This window comes from Desmodus rotundus, chromosome 11 (genome assembly GCF_022682495.2).
Source record: "Desmodus rotundus isolate HL8 chromosome 11, HLdesRot8A.1, whole genome shotgun sequence".
Taxonomy (NCBI): Eukaryota; Metazoa; Chordata; class Mammalia; order Chiroptera; family Phyllostomidae; genus Desmodus; species Desmodus rotundus.
Window position 1 is genome coordinate 96351000 of NC_071397.1, and position 26263 is coordinate 96377262.

The 26263-nt window shown below is 44.1% G+C and overlaps 1 protein-coding gene across 9 annotated transcripts in view; it reads left to right on the forward strand.

The window, feature by feature from the left end:
• Positions 1-26263, forward strand: part of ARID1B (AT-rich interaction domain 1B) — a 404641-nt gene that overhangs the window by 296817 nt on the left and 81561 nt on the right. For all 9 annotated transcript variants that reach the window (XM_053914215.1, XM_053914219.2, XM_053914216.2 and 6 more), the window contains one exon: positions 17736-17825. In XM_053914215.1, coding sequence (XP_053770190.1) covers positions 17736-17825 — 90 coding nt within the window. The remainder of the gene's footprint in view (positions 1-17735; positions 17826-26263) is intronic.

Genomic DNA, 26263 nt, shown 5'->3' on the forward strand with positions numbered 1-26263 from the left:
AAGTTTTTGAAGGGGGGATCCAGAATTTGTTTTGGAACATGTTACATTTGAGATGCCTGTTACGCATCAAGGGAGATTCTGAGTAGGCAGTGAGGTCTGGATTCAGAGTAGAGATCTGAGTTTGCGAGTCTTTAGGGTTCTAGATGAGACCACCTGGGGGGCACCTAGCCTGTGTCATAGTCACCTGGAGGGCTTGGGACAGTGTAGATGGTGGGGCCCCACTCCCAGTTGCTGACTCCGTAGGTTTGGGGTGGAGCTGGAGAATGTGCATTTCCAACAAGTTCATACGGGCGAGTGAAGGAAGTCGGTGGTTCTCAGCACTGGCTACACAAAACGCCCCGGAAAGGCCTGGTGCTAGGCCAGCCCCAGGGATGCTGACCGAGTGGTCTGACTGGGTGCTACTCCGTACTTCTTAAAGCTCTCCAGGGCGTTATCCTCTGAAGCCACGGTCAGGGAATACTGAGAGAAGAACCCTGAGCACTGACCCCTATGACACTCGAGGACACAGAGATAACCAACAGGAAAAGGAACAGCCAGGGTGTAGGTGGGAACCAGGGAGAGTGTGGTGTTCTAGAAGCCGTGCAAAGAAAGCCGTCGGCAATGGAAGAGACCACTGCGTGCAGAAGTGCTTGCTGCTTCCCTCGGCATGCTCTGAATGGAAACTAGTATTCCCGGTTGTAACCATGCGCGTAAAGGCCGTAGGAGAGTTTAGGGATCAGTAGCTCTTTTTCAGGGCTCGCGTATGACCATTTTTTCTGAACTTTCTATAACTAGGTTGTGGTTGGGTAGAAACCGTCACGTCCCAGGAAAAATCTCCTGTGATTAAATAACTGCAACAGTCTGAGGCCTAATTTCGTTAGAAAGAGAATCCTGTTTTCGCAGTTGTGCCTGTCAGTTCATTTCACACAAAATCTAAGAATTGTATTTAAGTTCTACTTGAAAAAAGGCACAAACGCTGCTGGAGAGCTGGACCTCAGTGTGCAGTGTTCGTTTTCTTGTACCATTGCTTGGCATTCGAAGTGGACGAAGGGAGCTGACCAGTCCAGTGTCCCGTTTTCAACACTGCTGACCATCTCTGTGGGTCAGAACGTCGTGCCCGCGGCCGAGTCCTTTTGCCTTGAGTATCCGTCCTGCCCCTGGCCAGCCTGGCAAGCTCCCACTTGTTTTTTCAAGACCAAACTCCAGTGTCTTTCCTGTTACAAAGTCACACTGATCCCTCCATGCCCGAGGGAGTCCAGCTGTCCCTCTTCGGGCCGCCACCCAGCCCAGGGGCCTCTGAAGGGCAGCGAGCATGGCTTCCTTTTTGTCCCGGTGCCAAGGACAACGCCTGGCGCATCAGAGGCCCTCAGTTGATGTTGGCCAAATTAAAGAGCTCACAGCTCTCTCTGAACAAACCAGAATTCAAGAAAAGAAGGCCCTAAAATCGATGACTTACCTAACCTTTCCTCCCGCGGGCTGGGAGCCGTCTTTGTGCCCTTGCGTTTCACCGTCTGTGGGATCGTTGTCTCCCTCCCCCTTGAAGGGGGTTTCGCTGTGACAGATTATCATACTTCCTTTCCCCTTCCTTAAAAATAGAACCCGAAATAGTAGTTCTGATCTTTGTCAGTCTAAACCAGATATCTTGGTGTGTAGCCCCGGGCTGATTCTAATCCATCGCACACAAGTTGTGCTGCACTAAGTGTTGTCGCGAAATTCTGGGATTGTTTAATATCCAGTATTTTCATAACCTCATTATTTTAATAGATATCTATTACTAATGCCGTATCTTGCCATGTATAATGTGCACTTTTTGCCCAAAATTTTTGAGGGGAAAAATAGGGGTGCATATTATACACGGGTATGGTGATTGCGTGCCATAGGTATACTATGTCCTGTGTACAAAACGTGGGTGCACGCTGTACGTGGCAGAGTTCCATCACTAACCCTGTCTTGGAAGGAAATGGTCCGTTCAGAACAAACTGGCTGTTGAGGGAATCTGGTCCTTACCCAGATAACACTCCCATTCTCCGAGGGGCCAGTGTCAGCTTCAGCCAGGAAAGCATGGGGTGGTGGAGTACTAGGTGGGGCTGGGACTCGGGCTCCAGCAACACAAGGATAATATGCTCCAGATATTGGGAAGTGACAGGTAGAAGAAGGTTAAAACAGCTGTTCGTGAAAAAGATATTTCAAAAGCATACTTGCTGAACATTTACTTAAAATCTGAAATAACAGGGTTGACCGAGAATACATGAGGCTGTGGTCCAGAGCGTTTTTCCTCTCAGGTGGTCGCTGCGTGTGTCCTGCACTCTCAGAGCGGCGCCCCACCACCCCCGCCCCAGGCTCCCTGTCCCTGGCTCTCCTTTGCTCCTAAGGGGCACACCCCTGAGAGCATCTCTGCTGCCTCCCACCTGGGCCGCCCAAGTCCCTTTAAATTAAAAACAGTAAAGTCATGTGAAGTGTTGGCTGTGCCTCTAAGACCATAGAGATTTCAGTTAGAAACCTTTGATTTCTCTTTTAAGTTTTTCAGCATAATTCAATGCTGTAGCTTTCTGCCTCTTAAAAGTTGTTTTATACCACGGATTTGGAAGTCTAAAAAAGTTTTATCACAAAAATAAGCTCTCAATATTTTGCGTAATAGCAAATGAGTGAATTCTAAAAGTCTAAAAAAACAGTATATTATTTTAGCACATAAACTGACAATTCCATGTCTAGACAGAAAATACATAGAAACCGTGTTGCCTGTAATGCCAGTATTTTATCTGTTGGTCCCAGATTTATATATACTGTGCTGATTTTCCTCAAATTCCAATATTTAATTCCAAAATTGTGTACCTCTTCCTACCTTATCTCACATCCAGAAACAGCATGAAAATGCCCACGGACTGACCACGTGCACCACCTTCCGGGCTGGGGAAAAATCGTGGCCCCTTGTGCCTGCGGGGCACACAAGCACTTCTCTGTGTGTTCCCATTGTAAATAGATGTGAAATGACACCACGCGAGTGAGTGTTCGTGAGTGGCACTTTTCATAGCTGTTCATGGTTGCAGTTGAGAGTTGCGAGGACACATTGGGACCCAGAATGAGAAATCTATGGCAAGAGAGGATGGAGGCAAGTGAAACTTTCATTAAAGGAAAGGAAGTGCCTTGGCTTTAAAAAGGCCTGTCTCCATCGGTCCATGTGGAGCAGCGATCCAGTGGAGAACTGGGAGCAGGCAGGCGCCTCATCTAATCTTCCTCCTGGGGGCCCAGGTGGACAAATTGGCAGCCCTGTTCACCGCTTTTCTTCCCCTCCCCTTTGTACCGTAAGAACTGCTAATCGGATCCATGCTGCTGCAACTGTGGTTAGTTATTAGCAGAATAAAAGCAGATTTCTTCAAAAGAACGGGAAGGGGAAACGACTGTACAAAATTGCAAGGTTGTTAGAATCTTAAGTGCACAGCAGTCGATTTTCTCCCGTATTCTGAATTACACGATGCATGCAAGTCTTTCATCTGTCACTGTACCCGTTTCTTCAGAAGGCAGCCAAATATTAAGCTTCTCAAACAAAAAAAAAGGAATCTTAGAAAGAGGAAAAATATTGGGGAGGAATAAGAATAGGTTAGAGTGGGGTAAAATTAGGTTTTGTTTTTATTAATTTGTCCTGGTGAGAGAAATATAAACTGCCTGCTCCATTTGGTCTGCCCTCGCCGCCTCTCACCTCCCCCCAGAGCAGGGTGGGAGCAGATGGAGCTGGTGGCTGTGCTGCGGCCTGTGGCTGGTGTTCTGCATGAGTGAAGTTCAGAACCAGCCAATCCCTTGTAAATGGCGGTGCTATGGAGCGAGACTTCCTGGTGGAGGACAGGTGAGCTGTGTTACACCCGAACACACGCACGCTTCCCCCACCCCAGGCAGATTCTTCTGCACCTCACCTCAAGGACCTCCGGACTGTACCTCTGAGCTTTAATGCTGCTGGAAATGGTGTGTGTTTAGCAGAAGGCTGAACAGAGCAGATTTTCAGTCTAGTAGTTGATGCATTTCTTGCATCTCCAGCACTGGTAAGGGGGAACTCCTGGGAGCCTTGGGTTCCCAAAGATGAAGGTGGCTCCTGCTTTCAAGCAAATCACATTTTTGCTCATATCACCTATTTCCTATTCATATCTTCACACTTGAAATTGACTGAAGTTCCCTAAAGTTTTATCTTTTTTTTAGTGGTCATTTTTCACAAAGAAACTGTTTTTATTCACTTCGGCAGAGCTACTGTAGCACTAAAGAACATCGAGCCCTGGCCAATGTGGCTCAGTTGGTTGGAGCGTTGTCCCATAACTGAGAGGTTGCGGGTTCGATTCCTAGTCAGGACATGGGCCTAGGTTGTGGGTTCAGTCCCCGGTCCAGGTGCATACAGGAGGTAGCTGATTGATGCTTCTCTCTCTTTCTCTCAGGTGAAGATTTAAAAACAAACAAACATCTACAATGAATGGACCTGGGAAGAGAGTGGCCAGCCAGGTTAAGCCACATTGTAGGGCAGGATAGAAAGTCAGAATCCAAGACTACACCTTTCCCATCCACCCCCAGGCCACCTGAGAACAGTCTACACTGAGAACATTGTAATTAACGCGGAGACTCTCCATATGTAAACGTTTGATTATCGTGAATCAAAGCTTGTAGGGACCTCCATAGCAAAGTCTAACGATTGGGGTTCTGAGCACTCCCTGCCCTCACTGCCGGGTGCCTTCGTGAGCCTCAGGTTCTCTGGGGGGACAGTGTCTGCCCAGAAGGCCTCCGATAGGTTTCAGGCCACAACCATTAGACTGACTCCCATATGAAGCCTGTTGGGTGACTCCAGTATATTTAAATAATAAAAGAGGGCAGTTGGAAAAAGTTGGCTTGGATCCCGTGGGCTAAATAAAATAATGATGTATTACAACAAGTTGGTCTTTGCAATAAAAACAAACCAAAAAAAACCCCCAAGGTATTTGTCACACAGCACCTGTGAAGGCATAACTCTTACATAGAATGAACGTAGCATCGTTGCTTTTCTTTCCTCCTTGTCCATGGGTGGGCCTCTGCAGCTGCTCCGTCTTGGACTCTAGCGTGAGGTTAATAAGGAGACTCAAGGCTCTTGGACTGCAACAGAGGAACTAGTTGAGAAGATGTACCTGGCGGGTGTTGGACTGTTTGTTCGATTAGAACAAAGATAGGCACCTCTTGCAAGGGTTCTGTCGTGCTCAGGGCATCCTGGGAGTTTCCTCCTTCCCGGAGTGGTGCAGAAGTACACGAGCCAGATACGCCTCTGCAGCACTGATTTCCATGCAAATGGTATCTTATTGGGTAGGATTTAGGAAAAGCTAAAGCTTTTTGAATGAATGTTGGAGCCATAGGCCATGGAAGGGTCTGTCTTCAAAGTCTCAGGCGTTGTCGGCAGGGTTAGGGGACCAGGCGGCCATGGTCTGTGTTCCCACTGGCGAGCACAGGAGGGAGAGCATCTCTCTGTTTTGTGCTGCTGTAGTGTGAGGTAGGGTTCGTTCACAATAAAGAACTGTGTTGACAGCCTGTTCACAGCTGCCTCTCCCACTGCCCCCCGCCCCGACCCCACACAAGCACCTCCTGGTAAGAGTGAGGTCCTGTTTGAAACACTCCAGATGATAGGAAGTACTTTAGTCCGTATCCAAGCACTTGAGATAAACTGTTAACTCTAACCATGACGCTGCAACCTGAGCAGATGCTGTATTTTAAATAATCTGCTTTGGAGCATATTCAAGTTTCCTTTCTAACTCATCTAAGTAAATGCCCAAGACAAGAACATTCAGTGCATGTATCGATTATTGAAAACTCATTTTTCTCCCACACCGTTATGTCACTAAAGAGAACAACCCGTGAACCCCGCTGTGTGGATGGCAGAGCTGCCCTGTCTTGGCACACTGCTGTGGGTGCCATCCTAGATCAGACGCTCAAAGATTTCTATAGACACCGTCCAGCGTGCCACCCACCCACCCCATCCCATCTCTTACCAAACTGGTACTGCGTGTCTCAGAGATTACAGAAATGACTCTACTACCAAGAGTACAGCCCAAGGTAAGAAATTAGGTGTTCTTACTGGTGGGCTTGGCAGAGTATAAGAAACAGGCCCTCCAGAAGACCTGTAAAGTCCATCTGTGGCAGGTGAAACCCGTATTCTGCTTTAAAGATCTGAGAGAGCTGATTTCTGTAATGTGAAGAAAGTATGAGGATATATTAGAATAAAGCAGCCCAGTGTCTCAGTTTCGGATGCAGCAGAATTAAATAATAATCAGAGAGAGGCACGAGATGAAAGTTGCTCTTGGTCGTAATAAATTTGTAATTGGTAGCAGTAATTTTTATAATGTGTTTTTTTTTTAAACTCCTCAATAAAGTTAGTGACACCACCAAGAATTCTCGAAGGGTACAAGAATAATTCAATTGCTAACTGCTAAAACTATGAAATATATATTGACTTTACAGCAGCATTACAGGGAAAGAATTTGATTATAGTAGAGTTATTAGCTGGAAGTATTCCTCATTTCTTCCTGAAATTCAACAACCACGGCTAATAATTTAACTCACACAAATTCACAGACCTCACTTTTCTAAAAATGAGCCTGTCTTACCCTTGTTAATTTCAAGGAACTTATGAATAAGACCCATGTCTTTGTCACTAAACACCTAGTGATTCCCCAGTATCCTAAGGATACCCTTAGTGAGTAGATTGGCCACCAAAATTTTCCAGGTTGCTGTGGTTTAACATGTCGTTTCTTGTGAATTTTAAGAAGCCAATCCTCTTGAATTACTAATAGAGGAATATTCTGCCCCTACCTTGTACATAGGAAGTACTCAGTGGTTTTTTAGTTCATTTTTTACATTCAAGTAAAACCATCTCTGATTTCTATGAGAACTTGTAAGACAAAGAACTGCAATCCAGATGTTGCTCTCACTTTGTCCACTGTTGCCCGCAGTCGGCTAATGTAGTAAAATTGGAGAGGGAGAATGGGTTCCTGGAAGTAGAACTGAATCAGGCAGCGTCAGTCGTTCACACTCCAGATGGGCCGTGCTGAATAATTGTATCACTGTTGCATCTTGGATAACTAACTGCACACTAAGTCAGTTGGTTTTTTAGCTGCAACAGTGTGAAAGGAAGAAATGCTTTTTCTCTGGCCACTACAGCTTTTGAAAAATGGAATTTCTGGGTATTTCTTTGCCTATCAGTATGATACAGATATAGCACAGTGTTACTTAAAAAGGGATAAACGATTTGTTCGCCAGAGGCCCCTGCAGTTCAGAGTTGGTATTTTTGTTCTGAGTTTCTATAGTTATGTGCTGCAGTAATTTAGGAAGGAATTGACCCAGAGAAGTTTAGCCTCAGTAAAGGATTAATGTGGAGACGCTATTCAGCTGGTCTTTATTCCCCAACACAACAGTGCTAGCGTGTCACTTACACAATTGCAGCTGATCTATGGCTCTGATTTGCCTGCTTTGGTCTGTCCAAAGAGTTTGGAAAAATAAAACTGCAAGTAATTACTTAACTGAAGAGTTCCCTGCTAAATGCATTTGCCATTTAAGTCTTAGAATTGTGCTGGCATGAAGTGCTGAGGAGTCCAGTGCTGCCTACAATGGATCTGATTCAGAGAGGACATAACCCAGATTCTCTCACTGATACTTATTTATGCAGGCCTCTTTACTAAACACAGAGGAATGTGACAGGTTTATGTGTCATTGTTCTTAACAAATACCATTTAATGTTTATTGACTTTTTGAGTAAGTGTCCCTGAATGTTTCTGCACTATTGTTATCATTTACAGTAGGGAACAGCAAACTACCACCTTTGGGGCAAATCTGGTTTGCCCCCATCTCTTTGTAAATAAAGTTTTATTCATGCTGCTTTGTTTACATACGGTCTATGACTGCTTTTGCACTAGAACAGCTGAGGTGAGTAGTTGCAACAGAGAACATATGGCGTGCACAGCCTAAAATACCTACTCTGGCAATTTACAGAAAACGTTCGCCACTTCCTGATCTAAACTGATAAGAGATCACAATTACTGATAACTCATGAAGGTTCAATTAGCTATTAGTCTGGGCTTGGTGTCTAGAGTAATCAGTCACTCATTTATTATTCAACAAATATATATTAAATGCTTGCTGTGTGTCTGGTACAGGGGTGTAGCAGGAAGCAGTGCAGACTGTTCTCTGTACCTGTGGGACTGACTCCCGGTGTGGTGAGATGAGACAAACGGTAGGCAAGCAGAGAAGTGACCTCAGAATTACAGGAGCGTTAGTAAGACCGTGTTCCCTGTAAGAAACGTAGACTTGACCTTGGTAGGACTCGCTGCCCCGCCGTCTTGCTCTATGAAGTATCCAAGCCAGGATACATGCCCGTCTCAGTTCGTCCACTGTGAAGTTAGACATCACTGGATGTGTGCCAGTTTATCAAAAATACACATAGTAGTCTGTTTATACCCACTTCTGTTACATACGAAAACCCCAGTGTTTTGTTACTAAAGATACTTAGTTTGATTATCTCGATCCAATTCTCTAAAGCTATTTTCAATTTGAAAATTTTTTCTCAAAACCTCCATTGTGTAAAAATTTTAAAGAAAATATTAGAAAATACAGTCCAATAGTACATTAAGAAAATAATGCACCATGGCTAAGTGGGATTTATTCTAGTAATGCAAGGTTGGTTCAATGTAAACTCCATTAATATTATATATGATATAAATTGATTTAAGGGAAAATATCATCACCAGTAATAAAATTCAATACCCACTTATGATTAAAGCACTTAGGGAAATAGCAGTTAAGGGATGCTGTCTCACCATCGTAAAATGTATGTGCTTTAGGTTAAAGCCGGTGTCTTAGGTAGTGGAAAGCCATGAGAAACGTACCCTCTAAGATACAAACAGGACGGGGCTGATCACCGTCTTCCCTGCTTTGCTGTCTCCCTGCTTTGCTGTCGTGCTCCAGAGAGGCGGGCCGGCGCCGTTTACAAGAAAGCGCAAAGGCATGAGAACGGCCAAAGAAGAAATAAAACTGACTCTTGCTTCAGGTGATGTAAGAGTAAGCCCAGAAAGCTCCAGAGAATTGGTGGTAAATTAATCCACACTGTGAAAGAACTCAGTGCAGTGGCAGCAGGCTATGACCTTAACTTACAAAGAGCCCTAGCCTTGCTCTGCACAAGCAGGAAGCACTTCAAAGACATAGGAGTGGAGAAAATCCCGTTTGTACTGGCAACAAAGATTAAATGCTTAGGAATGAACTTTATTAACATAAAATGTGCAAAACTTCTGTGTACCTGAAGGAAACCAAAGAAGACCTGAACAAATGAAACACATCTCCTGTTCTTGGAAAGGATGAACCTACCAGTCATCGATTCTCCCGGAGTTAATTTATAACACCAGCGTAATCCCAGTGACGATATCAATAAGCCATTTTTTACATGGCTGGACAAGTTGATACTAAAGTTCGTGTGGGAAAAGCAGACATGCTAGAAAACACTGAAAAAGAAAAAGTGGAACAGGGTTTGAGGAGCTGGCCTTACAAGACATTAAATCATCCTTTAAAAGTAGGTCTTAAAAAGTTTTCATCACAAAGATCAAATGAAATCCATCTTGTACCACACACAGAAATTAACTCTAGTAGTTCAAGATGAGACCATGCATGTACTTGAAGAAAACTGGAGTGAATTTTTCTCTACCCTTTGCAAAAAAAAGCTGTCTAACTAGGACTCAAAAAACAGACCCAATAAAAATAATGACTGATAGATTTTGACTACTTTTTTAAAAAAATTTCTTCCCCAAAATATAGCATAAACAAAATCTAAAGATAAGTGACAAACTAGGAGAACATGTTCACAATTCACACCCCAGACCAAAGGGCTAACCTTCCTAACATGTAAAGAATTCTTTAAAATTTCAGGGAAAAGGATTAAAACCCCAGAAAGAGAAATGGTGGAAAGACAGGGCCAAACAATTCATCAGAAGAGATGAAACAGTCCTCAGATGTGAAAGAGGGCCAAACACAGTCAGAATTAGAGGGATGCAAAGTCGGAGATACCAGATGCCACCTCTCCCATGTAGGACAGCAAAACAGTGCTGGCAGGAATGTCAATTGATTCAGAGCTTCACGGAGGGAAACGTGGAAGAACATGACCTTGTGACCCAACAATCCCCCTTCAAGGAATTTGCCCTTGAGATAGACCTCAAAGAATTCAAAAATACATATGCAGGAGGCTGGAAACCACCTAAGTGCCCACCATGGGAGAGTGGTTGGACAGACTGGAATACTCACAAGGAGTGTGTAGACCTACGAAGAATTGAGGAGAAAGTTACAGACTGATAGGAAGTACTTCCCAGGACATGCTGCTAAGTGAACCAAGCAAAGCCCCAAAGCTGTCTAGGATATGATACCCTTTATGTAAGGAAAAAGATAATGTAAGAGAAGATGCAGGTATCTTCTCCTTATGCAGAAAGACTGCGTAGGGAAGATAAACCAAAACTGAGATTGGTTGTTTGGAGAGGGCAGGTAGCAAAGGAGTGGAAAGAAGGGGAAATGGTAATAGCGGAGAGCAGGGACAAGGAGGCATGTGTCTTTTTGTAGAACGCCGACTTTTAGAACCACAGAAGTATTTCACATATCCCCAAAATATCAGAACAAAGCCAGTGAGGGCACAGTGGGAACTCAAAGTGGATTACAACACCTAACAATTGGCTCTGTGTTTTTCACAAGAACATAGGTTAGTAATTCTGAAGTTACGTTGTATATGGAATAAAATTTAACAAACAAATACATTGATTTATATACTGAGAATTGGGTTTCTTACCACTGGAGAAAGGAGTTATAAACAAGGAGAAGAAAAAGGCTACAATGTATCCTCTAGTTTTGTATTGGAATTAGAGGTATTGTCATAAACTCATGGTAATACACACACATACACACTTAAATATTGAAATACAGATGTGTGTATGTGCAGGCTAGTGTACATATGAGGGGAGACCCCCCCAAAAAACTGGAATTTATTTAAAAAATTGTGGATTCTGCCCTTGGCTGGTGTGGCTCAGTGGATTGAGTGCCGGGCTGCAAACCAAAGGGTCACAAAAGATTCCGGGTTGGGGCACATGCCTGGGTTGTGGGCCAGGTTCCCATTGGGGGGTACGTGAGAGGCAACCACACATGGATGTTTCTCTCCTTCTCTTTCTCCTTCCCTTTTCCTCTCTCTAAGAATAAATAAATAAAATCTTTTTTAAAAACTGTATATTCTTATGTGGTTAAACTTCAGTCACCTTCCAAGTACTCTCTTTTGATGCAGTACACCTACAAGACGTTTTTCCACTGCTCAGAACAGCTTTTTATTGTTGTTTAAGTACAGTTGTCTCTGTTTCCCCACACACACCCCCTCCCCAGTCATCCCCACTTCCCACCCTCAATCCTACCCCCCTTTGGCTTTGTCCATGGGTCCTTTATACATGTTTCTTGATGACCCTTCCCCTTCTTTCCCCCATAATCTCCCTCTCCCCTCCCCTCTGGTTACTTTCAGTTCTATTTTTTTTTAAGATTTTATTTATTCATTTTCAGAGAGAATGGAAGGGAAGGAGAAAGAGAGGGAGAGAAGCATCAATGTGTGGTTGCCTCTCACACACCTCCCACTGGGGACCTGGCCCGTGACCCTTTGGTTCACAGGCCAGCACTCCATCCACTGAGCCACACCAGCTAGGGCTGTTCTTTATTTCCATGTCTCTGGTTCTATTTTGCTTGCTTGTTTGTTTTGTTGGTTAGTTTCCACTTACAGGTCAGATCATATGGTATTTGTCTTTCACTGCCTGGCTTATTTCACTTAGCATAATGCTCTCCAGTCGCATCCATGTTGTCACAAAGGATAGGAGCTCCTTCTTTCTTTCTGCTGTGTAGAATTCCATTGTGTAAATGTACCATAATTTTTTTATCCTCTCATTTCCTGATGGGCACTTAGGTTGCTTCTAGCACTTGGCTAGTGTAAATTATGCTGCTACGAACATCAGGGTGTGTAGGTTCTTTTAAATTGGTGTTTCAGGATTCTTAGGGTATAAAATCCCAGTAGTGGAATTGCCAGGTCAAAAGGCAGTTCCATCTGCCTTTTAGTGCTTCTGCCATTTTTTGTTTCACCTCTCCTATATCGGCAAAATGTTTCCCTTTGAGGACTTTTTTCATCCTGGGAAACAAAAACAAACGTTCAGGGCAAGATCTGGTGAATAGGGAGGGTGGGTCACAGGGATCATGCCATTTTGGACAAAAACTTCTGAGCACTCAGTGTGGTGTGGGCAGGTGCACTCGCAAATCACCCACCATGAAATGGGTAAGTGCATTGTGAGAGGCTTCAAAAGATTCCGCTGAAGCCAAATGCAGCCTCTCACACCAACACCAGCTGGTACACTGATACAGATAGGTTCCTAGAATACTCACCTAGTGGGATAAGTCTGTACTACAAGGGGTCCACCCTCCAGAAGACAATTCTATGTTTTGGGGGTCCCTACTCTTACACAGATTACCAATCTCTGTACACTGAGAGGGCCTAGAATCAATAACACCCCAGAAATAATGAGCAGACCTATTGGCCCAGATCTTAGTCTCTGAAACCATTCTCTGGTACAACGAACCATGGCTCCTAGGAAAAGTGTTGATTATAGGGTTGGAGCAGGAAACACAGAATACGAATGGGCCTGGAGCATCTTGTGGTTCCAGAAAATAAGGATTGGAAGGAGCTTCTAATGGCCAAAGCTGGAACAATTTGACAACAAAATAATGTTAGTGTTGGATTTGAATCCATAGAATAAAATAAATGTCCATGAGTATATTAGTTTTTCTGTTCTTGTGACATTACTACAAACTGAGCAGCTTAAAACAATACCCACTTGCTATCCTATAGTTTCCATGGCCAGGAGTAGTCTGGGCACAGCTTAGCTGAGTACTCTGCTCCGGGACTCAAGAGGCTGCAAAATGTTGAGTGGTCCATGTTCCCATCTGGAGTCTCAGCTAGGGAGGAATCCACTTCCGGTCTCTCAGCTTGGGAGAACTCATTTGCTGTGGTTGTAGACTGAGGCCCACAGGCTGGGGAGGCTGCCTGTCCTGCCTTGTGGCTCAGTTCACATCCCAGCAGCTTCCTTCTCCAAGGCCAGCAGGAGCAGCTGTCAGCATGGAGCAGGCCTCAGCCCTCTGTAAAGGCAGGCCTATCCAGGGTGCCCTCCCTTTGGAGCATTTCAAAGTCAGTCTGTTCAGGACTCGACACCTGCAAAACCCCTTTCGCTGTGCCCTGGAACAAGTTTCGGAGTGATGCTTCATCATTTTTGTTATTTCTTTGGTGGGAAGGCAAGTCACAGGCTCTGCCCTCTGTCAAGAGTGGGGATTATACAAGGGTATGACTCGTTGGCAGTCACTCTGTAGTGTGCCCGCCACCCGCGCCTATAGTGGTAGAAATAGTCTAATAAACACGCAAACAAATGAGGAGGAAGAGGAGGTAGACTCCTGTTAGTAAATGTGGAAGCAAAGAGGGGAAGTAAAGAATCACCCTTAGCAAACACCGCAGTAACAAATGTTGCCAAGAAGATACTCAGTGGATGCAAAAATTAGTGGGTATAAGTTTGAGGGGAGATGGGATTCACATAGTCTCAGATATCTCCTCTATGATACTTACCAACTACAAAAGGCAGAACAGTATAGCCTATATTGGAGGAGCTTGGTAGGTACCAGCTTGGCCAGATACTCCAGGGGAATGTCAGCAGAAATGGCACATAGAAGTGTCAGGACCCCCTAGACAATGCACTCAGACTGAGAAGGGCATGGTGTTTCTGGGGTTCACATCCCAAATGCGCACCCTCATTTAAACCATGAACACAGCAGACTGAAGCAAACCAAGGGACAGCCTACAAGACCACTCAAATAAAAGGAAAGACGGGGTCTTTGATGAGTGAGGAGAAATAACAGCTAGATGCAGTGTGAGACCCTAGAATGGAAAGAAGACCTGAAGTGGAAAATTGGTGAAATTCAAATGAGATCTTTAGTTAACAACATTGTGTCAGGCTAAGTTCCTCGTGGTAATTACATTGTGGTTACACACAGTGAGAACACGAGGGGAGGTGGACTAAGGGGTCCTAGTTTTCTAACTTCTAAGTCTACAACTAATTAAAATAAAAGGGCTTTATACCGTGGCCAGGTGGCTCAACTGGTTGGAGCATCATCCCATACATCGAAAAGTTGCCTGTTCAATCCCTGGTCCAGGCACATGCCTAGGCTGTGGTTTGATCCTGCACCGATCGATGTTTCTCTCTCACACATTGGTGTTTCTCTATGTGTGTGTCTTGTCTTTCCCTCTCCCTTCCTCCCTGTAGAGCCAATAAGCATATCCTCAGGTGAGGATTGGAAAAATAAAGAAAGAAATACACGTTTTTTAAAATAAAACCTCATAGTATAGACAGGTTGCAAATCAAAGTAAAATGTGAAATTCAGCCGAAAGTACAAATTTAGGTGACTTATGGATGTTTCATTTTTAGTCTGTGCAAAATCTTGCACACTATTACATATACATGGTCATTGGAGAATAAGAAAAAAAAGTTTTTTGTTAAAAAAATCACAGTATAAACCTGTGCAGAGATTCAAAAGTACCAAGGACTGTATTTTGCTGTGTATAATGTGCTCCCATGTATACTGCACACCCACGGGTTTGTCCCAAACTTTCAGGAGAAAAATCTTTTGTTTTAATTTTTTAATTCAAATTTTTCATTTACATGTAAAACGGATTATTGTATTCCAGGGACTTATTATTTTGCATACAGATATTGTTATTGTTTTCTAGAGTTACACTTTTAACGCATAAGGATAACATTTATATAGATACACAATTAGTACCACACATGTATAATGCGCATCCTTATTTTTCCCTCAAAAATTTGGGCAAAAAAGGTGTGCAGTATACACAGCAAAACACGGTAAATGGTCATTGGAGACATGTAGGTATAAAGTGGTGAAGTGTCCTGCAGCTCACAGCATGGGTTGGAACTTTTCCCATTGTGCTTAATTAGCATCATTACAGACATGGACGGGCAGGGGAGGGGGGGGACAGGCTTTCTTTGAAACGGTTTCAGTGTTAAGGCCTGTTTGTAAAGTTGGTTTGTTCACTGTGCATGGCAGTATTATCTTTTTTAAAAATTACCTAACTATGTTTAAAAGATTTTACTTACCCAAGCATATGTCGTATACAAATCCGTGGAGTTGGAGGTGTTTATTTAATTTGGTTGGTGCAAAGGGCTCTGAATTGTCTTCTTTACATGGAAGCTGGGCACAAATGAATGTTCGGTATCGTGTTTCTCAAGCAGGTGTCGATTCATCATCTACTCGGACTGGCTTCTACCTGTACCTTTGGAGAGTAGAGTTACTTCCCAGGAACAGTGAAACTGTTGATGGAAAGATAGGGGTAAAAGCAAATGTAGGATTTAAAATGGTTTGGGCAAATCTGACTACCATGAAAGGTTCTCGAGTGTGTCTTTAAAAGATGGATTTAGATTTAATAAGTGAATTTTCTCATGGCTTTAACAAGGTATTTGTCTTAGAATTGCACCAACAACCAGCAGCTCTGCTTGGATGGGGCAAGGCTTTATGAATTCATGAGATGGGTTTCTAACAGCCTTTTTTATTTTTATTTGAAATACCGAACATCTGAGCAGTGCCTTGGGCACGCATATTGTAAGTAGTGGTGTCCTCTCTTAACGTAGAATTACTGTTTGTTTGCACTGTTAGGAGTCTCTGCATCCAGCCTGTCATGCAGAAACAATCGTTATAATGTCAGCACTTACTGTCATAGTGCAGCTGATTCCCCAGTGACATTTTTAAGTCAAGACTTGGCTGCAGAGTGCTTTAAACTTCTAAATGGGCTGTAGATCGGGGCCTTGGGGTATTTCATAGGACGCACATGACCCGGAGCGGACACACAGCAACTTCTGTGTGTCTGTAGCCAAGCTGATGACCAGGGTTTAATGTTGTGTTTGTTACTTTACATTGGATTAGGTGGTGTGAATGCTGATTGACTGCAAACAGGCCTGAGGGTGGATGGGTGGTTAACTTCTGTGCCATTTGTATCAGCCTTTTGTCCTGCACGTGGTGGCTCAGCCTCAGCAGGAGTTACTACTCCTGGTGGCCTCGGTGGCCGTCCATTCAGGATGAGTGTGGCCGCGGAGCCCAGGAGCGCTCAGAAATGCACTCCTAAGTTTTACATTCTTTTCTAAAAGCAAGAAGCCTAAACCTTCAAAAACAGTTTGAGAATTTTTTTATGGTTATATTTTAACAACTATTTCTAGCTATTAGCTAAGAGGAAAATCATTTCCCCGCCTCTCCGGCTGCCGAAGATAACAACTGTTATTAGAATCAGTCAGGACTGACAGTCTCAGAGACTCTGGAGCACGGTGCTCTTCCGGTCTGGGCTCCAGCCTGACCTGCCAGCGCCGGGGAGCGCCCACCCACAAGGCCGGTCAGTGTAGACACCCGGCTCGGCGTCATGACCTTCACTAGGATGAATTGTGGTGGTCTCAGTGCATTCCTTTCTCCCTCGACTTGACCGCGGTCCTTTGTAGCACTGTCCAGAGCTGTGGAGGAGGAGTGCTGTGGAGTCAGCGCGGTTACTAGCTTGAACTAGTGTGGCCACAGACTCCACACCAGGGGGACAGACATGGAAATTCCTCTCCTTCCAATTCATTTTAGCAAAGGGGGAGGTCAGAGGGTAAAACAGCATGGTCTTCATGCCGTGAGAGCACGTGCCTTGAGGATTGTGCCGAGTTCAAGGGCCTTTTGTATTCTGTAGTTTTAGTCAAAGAAATGCCTCTAAGCCTCTGAGTCAGAAAGTGAGTTGAGATCGTCGAGTACCTCTGTTGATTCTTAAATTTCAAAATCCTGTCTCCTGCCTTCAAATGACTAATTGTCTCTCTTTAATTAATAAAGTAATAAGTATCTCTTTCTTTAATTCACATGCTCAGATTAAGGGCCATTAAATAACCAAGATTTATTAAATATTTGTTATGCTAATGAGGGATTACAGGAGTAAAAGGCATGATTCCTCTCTCAAGGAGCTCACATTATAGCTTGAAAAGACCAACTGCGCACACATTAAGTAAATGGAAATCAAATGGATGCTGAATAGATGCTATTGCTTTATTAGCAGTAAAGACCAAGAGCGATGCAGAGTATTTCCTTCTTGAGTGATAATATGCACTATATTTTGTAGTCCTGTGTTTTATATTTTCTAATGGAGATCTTCTTGTAAGTTTATTTTAAATCTCTGGTTAATTAACAAAGGATTTTTAGACATCAGTTACCGTTGCTACACTGAGTAAATAGTAACAATGAATACTGTGGCCGCTGCGCCTGCCCTCCCACTTGGAGACTAGTTGAAACTCCAGAGGGCGAGTTCAAGTCATCGGCCTTGGGCTTTGTCAAATGCAACGAGGTGTGTGTCAGGAGATTGCAGCCCCGGATTGGTTTGTCTGTGAGTTTGGGAACTCACCCAGTATGAAACTGAACTTTTCTGGAGATTGTTTGCTAAATATGTTTATGCGTATCTCCTGGTTGTTTTACACACGCACACACAGAAGGGTGAAATAGCGTGCTTTTTTTTTGAGCTCTGTCTTTGTGCGGGGGGCCGTTCCTTTTGTGAGAATAAAGATGAAGTAAGTGTAATTGTGTCTTGGTTTTGCACAGTCGCAGCATTAATGCAAAGGGTTCCTCACCCCCCACCCTCCTGTGTTTTGCAGGCAGTCAGATGCCTCCGCAGCCACCCGGGAGCCAGGCCGAGTCGAGTGCCCATCCCGCCCTGAGCCAGTCCCCAATGCCACAGGAACGAGGTGAGGGTTGTAAGAATTTGCTTACCTATTCGTATCCTTATGAATGATGTTTAAAGGATATTATGTTTCCTCATCAGATGAATGAAATAAACAAGAACTTAACGTGTAATAATAAATACAAAAAAGAAGGATGTTTTCTTGCAGACTTGGTGAAATTTTACCAAAATACATTTCAAGATTCAAAGAATGGGTGCGTCTGCCTAGCACCGTAAAGCAGGGTGCGTGCGTGACTGCGGTAGTCGGACGCTGACCCAGCTCTGCAAAAGCGACTGCTGACGCTTCGATGTGGGTGGTGGTTCCAGTGAAGTAGGTGTTAGAGTGTGTGCATGTGTGCCTGTTGATCAGTTACTGTTCCATGACATGTAATATTGGAAATTTAAACACATAGTAAGACCTCGTAATTATAAAATTACAGGAGCTTAGAACTGGAGCCATCTTGAAAGACCCTGGAGGTCAGTTGCCTCAGTTTACAAATGAAGAAAGTAAGGGCCTTAGAAGTTCTTCCTTATGATTTCCTCATTCTCAGAGGCTACTTAGTGCCAGAGCCAGAGAAAAGAACTTTCCTGAAGCCCTCAAACATTCCAGTTGTCTGACATATGCAAACCCTGTGACCTTTTGCTAGTCAAGCTACTCATGGTGCTGGTGGTGCAGTGGTTTTAACCCAGACGAGGGGAGGCTGGGGTTTTCACACCTGCTGCACCCACTGTGCTGGGCCCGGCCACTCGCCCCACCGGTTAGCCGGGCCTGCCCTGCCCTTCCTGCAATGCCCTTCCTTTCACGCTCGCCTGGAAGGCAGAAGTTGGTGGCTTGGTAGCTAATATTTAAAGGCTCCTGACCCCTCGTGTTTATAATTATTTCTATATGAGTTATACAGGTGATGATTGCTCCTAGTTAGAATTACAAGGTTTAGTAATTTTACATGTTAAAAATTCAGTAGCACATTGTTTAGAAAATAATGCCAACAAAAAGATGGATTAGCTTTATCTACACATCGTTTGTGTTGAAATGACTGGTAGGAATCAAATGATATTTTCTAATACCTTTACATATTTAACTTTTTATTATAATTTAATGTACAGTTAATACTTTCATTTCCTTATCAAAGTACTACAATATGTTTTAATAATGGAATAATTAATGGTTTCCAGACTTCAGGGTGCACAAGAATCACCTGAAGAGGGTGTTGCAGTAGATTGCTAGGCCACACCCCCAGATGTCTGAGTCGGTGGGTCTGAAGTGGGACACTAACCACCTGCATTGCTGACATGTTCCAGGGGTTGCCGAGGCTGTTGGTCTGAGGACCATACTTTGAGAACTGCTGCTTCCTAACGATACTGAATTATGTTTTAATAATTGTGTAATGTGTGCACTTGTTGCTCTAAACTTTCTACTGTGACCTCCTATAAATCATTCCTGTACCTCACACCCTCTCTATTATTGCTTGTTTTGTGTTCATTCCTCATACGGTCCTGGTCCTCTGGGAGACCCTGCAGAAGTTCATGGAAAGCGCACTAAGGCCAAGCGAGAGGGAACTCTCCCCAAGCACCTTTCTTGGCCGGGAGCTGCCCCGGCGCTGTGTTCCGGGGTCGGGTGGCGAGGCGAGGACTAAAGGAACTGTGTGCACCGAGGCCTGCCCGGGCCAGACCCAGAGCTGAGATGAAGGTGTTTGTTACCTCACTTAATCCGCACTGCAAAGTAGTACCCTGTGACATCACCCCCGCTGGGAGAGTTCCCCTCCTTTTGACAGCGTTAAAGGATGAGAGGCACCCTGTTGAAAGTACTACAATGCTAACCTTTACCTCCAAGAACTAACAAGAAGAAACCCCTCCAAGATCCTCCAAAAACATCTTCCCGGGCTCTTCCGACTGATACGTGTTTAAGAAATGTGAAAGTGTAGAACACCCATAGTCAAACACGAAACAACAATGAGGAAACATAGTTAAACTTTTAACTCAAATGAATATATTAGCAAGGCACAAGCTAGGGTTTCCCTCCCATGTCACTCTATGGAAACTACTAGGTTGATGTGTTTGCTATTTGTTCTCCTCTGATTATCTTTAGTATGGTTTTGGTAACTGGTAATGGATACATAACAATCTGGGCAGTTATAATGACCATTTCCTTCCAGTAGCAGATATAAATGTTACAGTTTGCTAAATCTGAATTTATTTTCATGAATATGCCTCTCACACTGCCTCTAAACACTGTGCTGGAGACATTACACACATCTCTTGTGTGTCTTTCGTTGGTTGGACCACCCCCTGACAAAAGTTTCCTGTTCAGGAAATTTTTTATTTCAGAATGACTGTTGGATGATGCCTTGCCCTGTATGAGTTAAATTTCCTTAACAACTGGGTAGCAAGCCGGCATCTGAAACTAATGCGGAATAGTATTGAATATAGACTATAATTGGGGGAGGAGGGAAATGCCAAACAGGATTATAGCATTATTCCATCTGTATTTTTTAATCAATATATTTTTCACAATGAAAAAAAAAATATTGGGTAGCAAGAAAGGGTTTTTTTCTAGTGACTGTTATTTGTTGAAACCTAGGAAGAAATGTTAGCTCGTAATGACATTTCATCAGATATTTTGGTGGCGGGTGACACGGTCACTGTAATGCTTGGATGCAATAACAGCAGTATTTTTCTTGCTTATTTTTACCGTGACGTCACATGTGCCGACAGTACGCACAGCGCACAGCAGGTCTAGGAAAACGCTTGTTAGGAAGTCCCCCAGTGTGTTGACCTCGTATTTTAAAACATAATTTAACTTCTTTATGCCTTCAGAATTATATGTCCCCGCCGCCCCAATTTAGGGAAATGATGAAAGATGCAGAGAAGAAAAAATATATATTGGCCAGTTTGCATCTTATTAAAAAAATGTATTCTTTCTCAGAAGACACAGATCTTGATACATAACAACATGCCTTTTATACTGCAAAGTGCTAAAGTGACCAAACTGAACAGTTTCTTTTATATTCATCATCTTAATAATAACATTAAGAGTAAGATTGTATAGTTAGACACATTTTTTTAGCAAGGAACCTAGAAACACACTTGTCCTGAAACACCTACCATAAAGCAGGAGACACAGCCTACCTGGTTTGGAGGTGCTGTTTCCCGGGGCCCCCCTCCCCCAGCCCTCGGGCCCAGCGGTGCTGACACACTGCCCCTCCCGGCCAGAGAAGCTGAATGCCGGCTGTGCTGTTTCTTCCTCCTACTTACCAGAGTCCGTTAGGATCTGAACCAAACTGGCCACTGCCCAGCCTCATTCCCGTCTCAAGGTGGTGCGCAGAGGCGGTGGGCTGGCGGGACACCCTGGACAGCGGCTCTCCTGGCCATCTCAGCGTCCTCCTTACCTGGTGGTTCTGTGTTGAGTTTGTCAAAGGACATCAGTCACCATTTCCCCACATTATATATAGATGAGAATAGTGGAGTTCCTGCAGTTTTGTATTTTCCATCTGTAAAGGTGCACGTGCGAGTAAATACAGGTACGGACGGCCGTTGTGTTACAGAGAGAAGGGGAGCGCTTTACGTGGTCACTGGCCTCTTCACTCTTCTGTGTATCGTAGTCACTACTTCCACCCTCTCTCCAACATGATGCTTGATTTCGTACTCTCCTGTCTGCATTTCATGAGTTACTGAAGCTTCTTACTAATAAAAGCAGCACAAATTCTTTGGGGAAAAAAAGGACAAAACCTCAGTTTAGGGTTCTGTAACACATTTGCCATTGTTTCTTGTTTTCAAACAAACTTTCTCTCCGGACCTCATAGAACGGCGTGAAGAGTTGCTATTAAAGCACCTCACCGAAAACCCAAAGTAGTGTAAATTGTGCTGTCTGAGCTTTAGAAGAGCAGTGACGGTAATCTTAACTTACTGAAATAAATTTCACAGGAAAATTGTAGCTAAAAAGTTTAGATTAGTTTTATCCGCATTTCTTAACCTTTAACACACATATCTTTAAAATTGGAAAGAGCAATAGGAAATGGCCTATGAATGTGTTTTCTGTTTTCCAAGAGGGCTTGGAGGGAATATGGAATAGCCATTGGAGTAGATAAATAATATAATTATTATTACCATCAAAATGATCGCATTTCTAACCCCTGTAAAATGTTAAGCTTAATGAAGCTAGCAAATGCCCTTCTAGTTTATTGGATTAGCAATTAGGTAAAAACATTTCAAGAAGGCTTATTTATTTAGGCAGATGTAGAGGTCAGAATTAATTTTTGAAAACCTTTTAATTGAATTCCCTTTTAATTTTCACAGTGGTATCTAGTTAATATTCATGTTAATGCTGGTGGCTTTCTGAGGGTCTGAACTAGATCTGGGTTCTCAGAGTCAACATAGGTTATTTAACCCTTTTCAGCTGGTGTGCCAGCAGGGACTTCTGCGGGGTAATCCCATAGTGTTGGAATAATTAGAAGGTAATAATGAGGATTTAATTAGTCCTAGAGATGGGCTGGAAGCAGAGCCACTGAAACCTTTCCCTTCTGGACCCAGATGCAGACAGTGGGTGCTCAGGGGCTGTGCTGTGCTGGACGTGCGTTCTGTCGCCCGAGGCAGTTCTCGGGTGCCATTCTGTCACTGTGGGTCCGTGCAAAAGGGGTCCAGGTGAAATCTCACAGCATGTCTGAGTAGCACCCCACCCCACCCAGCCCTCATTCTTGTCCACCTGTGTGACAGCCTTTTCCCCTCCCTCTCTGCTATTGAAACAAAGTTACAGTGACACTGTGCAGGCTGACGGCGCCCGAGTGAGAACCGTCTCTTACTGTGTCAGTGGCACCGACGGCAGACAAGCCGGGGAGGTCACGTTAGTGACTCTATCGTTGACAAGGAGAAAACAAGCAGATTTTGCAGTTTTGTACCCCAAGTACTTAAACCGGCCTTAGTTCCTGACAGCTGTGTGTCAGGAGACCAACAAAGTTCTCATGTTTGGAATATCACCTTCACAGGCAGGTTTATCAGTAGCTCCAAGTTTAGATACAAATAGTGGCATCATCCAGAAAAGGCGTGTGGCAGAGGCGGGTGGGGGCAGGCATTTGTTTTTTTACCTTCTTTCATTACCATTTACGTTCAGTGTGATTTCGCGTTAGTGTCAGGTGTAGGCATAGTGGTCAGTCAGTCACATACTTCAGAGAGTGACCCCTCCCCCCGGTGTTTCCCAGTGGGGAACTATTTCCCCGCAATAGTTATTGCGGTATTATTGGCTGTATTTTATATTTTCTATGCTGTACTTTACATCCCCGTGACTGCTTTGGGGACTGCCAATTTGTACTTCTCGATTCCCTCACCTTTTTCGCCCCGTCCCCACACCCTCCGCCCCTGTGGCAACCATCAGTCTGGTCTCTGTATCTGCATGTCTCTTCCAGATGTTTTCTCGTGTGCCGCCATAAAGAGGTCAGTCAGAATTTCTGCACTTCAAAAGTATGAATTTGCCAACTTACATGTTGTATAGATTGACCGAGTAGAATATTCCTTCATTATTCTTATATTTTTTCTTCTACTAATTCCAAATGTTAACTGCCTTGGTATAGTTTTATCCCTATTCTTCAATGCTGTATTTTGAGAATTCCTCATCAAATTTCTAGGCATTCTATTTGTTTAGGGCACCTCTTTCTCTTTTTAATGCCAAGGGCAGAGAAGAACAATCTCTTAAACTAAACCCAGGGTCTTACCACAAATGAGAATGAGCTCTCGGGGGCCAGAACTGACTGACATTTATGCTCTTCCCCCCCACCCCCCACCCCCATCTGCCAGAGAGCCTGCGTGTAATACATGTTCAACCAAGAGTGAGCTGGGCAACGGGAAGTAATTCAGCCAGCACGCATTCAGAAATGTCAAATCTTTTTGGAACATAGACAGCCAAAGAATGAAATGCTTCTTGGTATTAAATTAAGAATGCGTACCATATCAGCGAGACTTCTTTTGATTTTACCATCGCAGGTCATGTGCTGTGGCATAAACAAAGTGTTTCTCTACAGTAGTTCTGCTTCCGCGCCACGTTCAAGGCACCACTTCTGCCCAGCATTCCTCCCAGACACGTTCCTGCGACCCTGCAGGCGCCGTGTCTGTCTCAGCCGGGGCCCCCACCCCAAAGCCTGACACTGAATCCAGAGGCCACCTCCGATAACACCCCCTGCCACACACACCCCAAACCATGCTAATTATCACCCAGAACTAGTTGGGTGGAAATAAGTAACATTTTTGAGAAGTTTTTAATGCTACTAACTGGTTTTGTAGTGATTTTTTACACTAAAAATGGGTTTTGAAATTTAATTTAGAAGTTATTTTTTAGTATCTTAATTGACCTAACTCCTTAATTGTCAAGAACAGATTAAGTTAGTACAGAAGTGGAGGAGACCACCAAGACAATTGTTAAGAAGTTGCAGTTAGGATTTAAGGTTTCTCACTGTTTTCACAGTCTGTAGGCACTTTCGCTTCCCTTTAGGTGTGGCAGTAAATGGGCCGGTGCTGACATGTTTCGTTGGGTATCCCAGGTGTCAGAAAATTTTCTCTTCCTCTCCCTTTGCAGCTGCCCTTGTACATGAAGGTGTTCTTATTTGTGCCGTAAGCACGCTAAATGAAATTACTCTGCCTTCAAGCACAAGGGTATTGTCAAGAGAGAATATATATCACTTTCCTCGTGTATTGCTGTGTAAGTATAGCCGCTCAGTGTGTTAAGGAATTAATGAATCCACCCCCACCCCAGATGCAATTAATTTAGCCTCTGCCCTTAATTGAGGATCCTTTTTTAATAATCCATGACAGATGAAAATGAACTCAAATGGGAGGTTACATACAAGAGAGAATATCTAGAAAGCTGTTTCTAATTTCTTCAGCCTCAGGTCTCTGGGCTGGATTGTGGACCAAGCCAAAGCTGGTCAGCAATGGAGGCAAAGTCTACTATCAAGAGATCTATTCACAAAAAAGCTGGAAAAACAAGTGTCACATACAATAAAAGTAGATGTATAGTCATTGAGGAATCACTTGTCTAAATTTTAAATATTTTAAAGGAAGCATAGTTTTGTTAATTTTGTTATATGCAGTATATTTTGAATTGCTAGTTTAAACTTGTCTTTAATAGTTAACACTCACCTGTAACCGGCTCCTCATTCTCCAGCGGAAGTGTTTGAGAACATCTGGATCTGGGGTAAACTCAACATGGCGCGTTGCGTGCACTCGCTGATGATAAGATGTTTTCTCCTGTGCCTTATGGGTCTGGCTGTCAGTGGAAGACCACTGTCTGCCTGGTTTCCCAAGCCACAAAGCTAAAGGCATCCTTGATGCCTTCTCTCCTGCATCTGCCCCACATAAGGCATCACGGTCTGTGGACACGTATCCCGCCACCCCCCTGGGATGCTTTGCACACATCCCGTTGCTTGATATTCACTGTCTCACCCCAGGCCCAGGCCACCTGAGCTCTGTCAACAACCTCTCGGTGTCCTTCCGGTTGCAGTTCCATTCCCTTCCCGCCCACTTCCCGTGCTGCGTCCGGATGGTGCCTCCACAGACCAAGTAGGTTGTGTCTTCCCCTTACAGAAGCCTTGAGGAGCTTCCCTTTGCCTTCAGAGACAGGCTGCCCTGCTTGGCTTAGTTAGGCAGCCTTTCCTCATCCCACCCAGGCCCCCCCTTTCTGTCTCACCACCTCCCGCCATGCTGGACCTCTCTGGGGATCGTCATATAAACTTCTCTCCCACCCTTTGTCACCCACACCCCAACCCCATCCCTACCCAACATGGGGTCCCTTTGCCTATCTTTACTAATCCTGAGTAGTCTGGCACCTGCCAGGTGTTGGAGTCTGGGTTTGCCGAGTGAACAGATAAATGAAGCCATTACTTGTCACAGTGCTGCCCTGTGGCCCGGGCCCCGCACCCCCGTGCAGCCTGAGTCCTCTTGGGACCTATTGCAGGGATTCACAGTTGAGCTCTCCCCAGCTACAGCTCTGTGAGGGCCAGGGCCACGTGCAGCACGAGCTTTTCTCATTTGAGTCTCATTTGGTTTTTTGGAACTGAAAAATCTGGGTCTAGGCACAGGCTTTACCACTAACTAGTTTTGTGACCTTGGAAAATTAATTAAATCTCTGCTTCCTCATGTAAACTGAGGATCGGCATGTCCCAGGGATTTGTCACATGGATCAAATGCCATCCTGTATCTGGAAGTTACGAATTGCAAAGCACTGTGCAAATGGTAGTAGTGAGCATAAGCATCAGGCACAAATGACTCGGGTGAGACATGGGTTGAAAGCCTTAAAAAAAAGTTCTTTGCTTCTTCCAGCACATAGCGACATCCATGCGATTGTCTTTGAACTCTACCCTGAAGCAGACTTGCAGCTAAAACTCAAAAGCTTTGTGTAAGGAAAAGCTGGATATTTTGCCCCCTCTACCATCAGGGTAATCAGTGCTATCCCCCCGACTCTCATTGTCCCAGTGATAGATG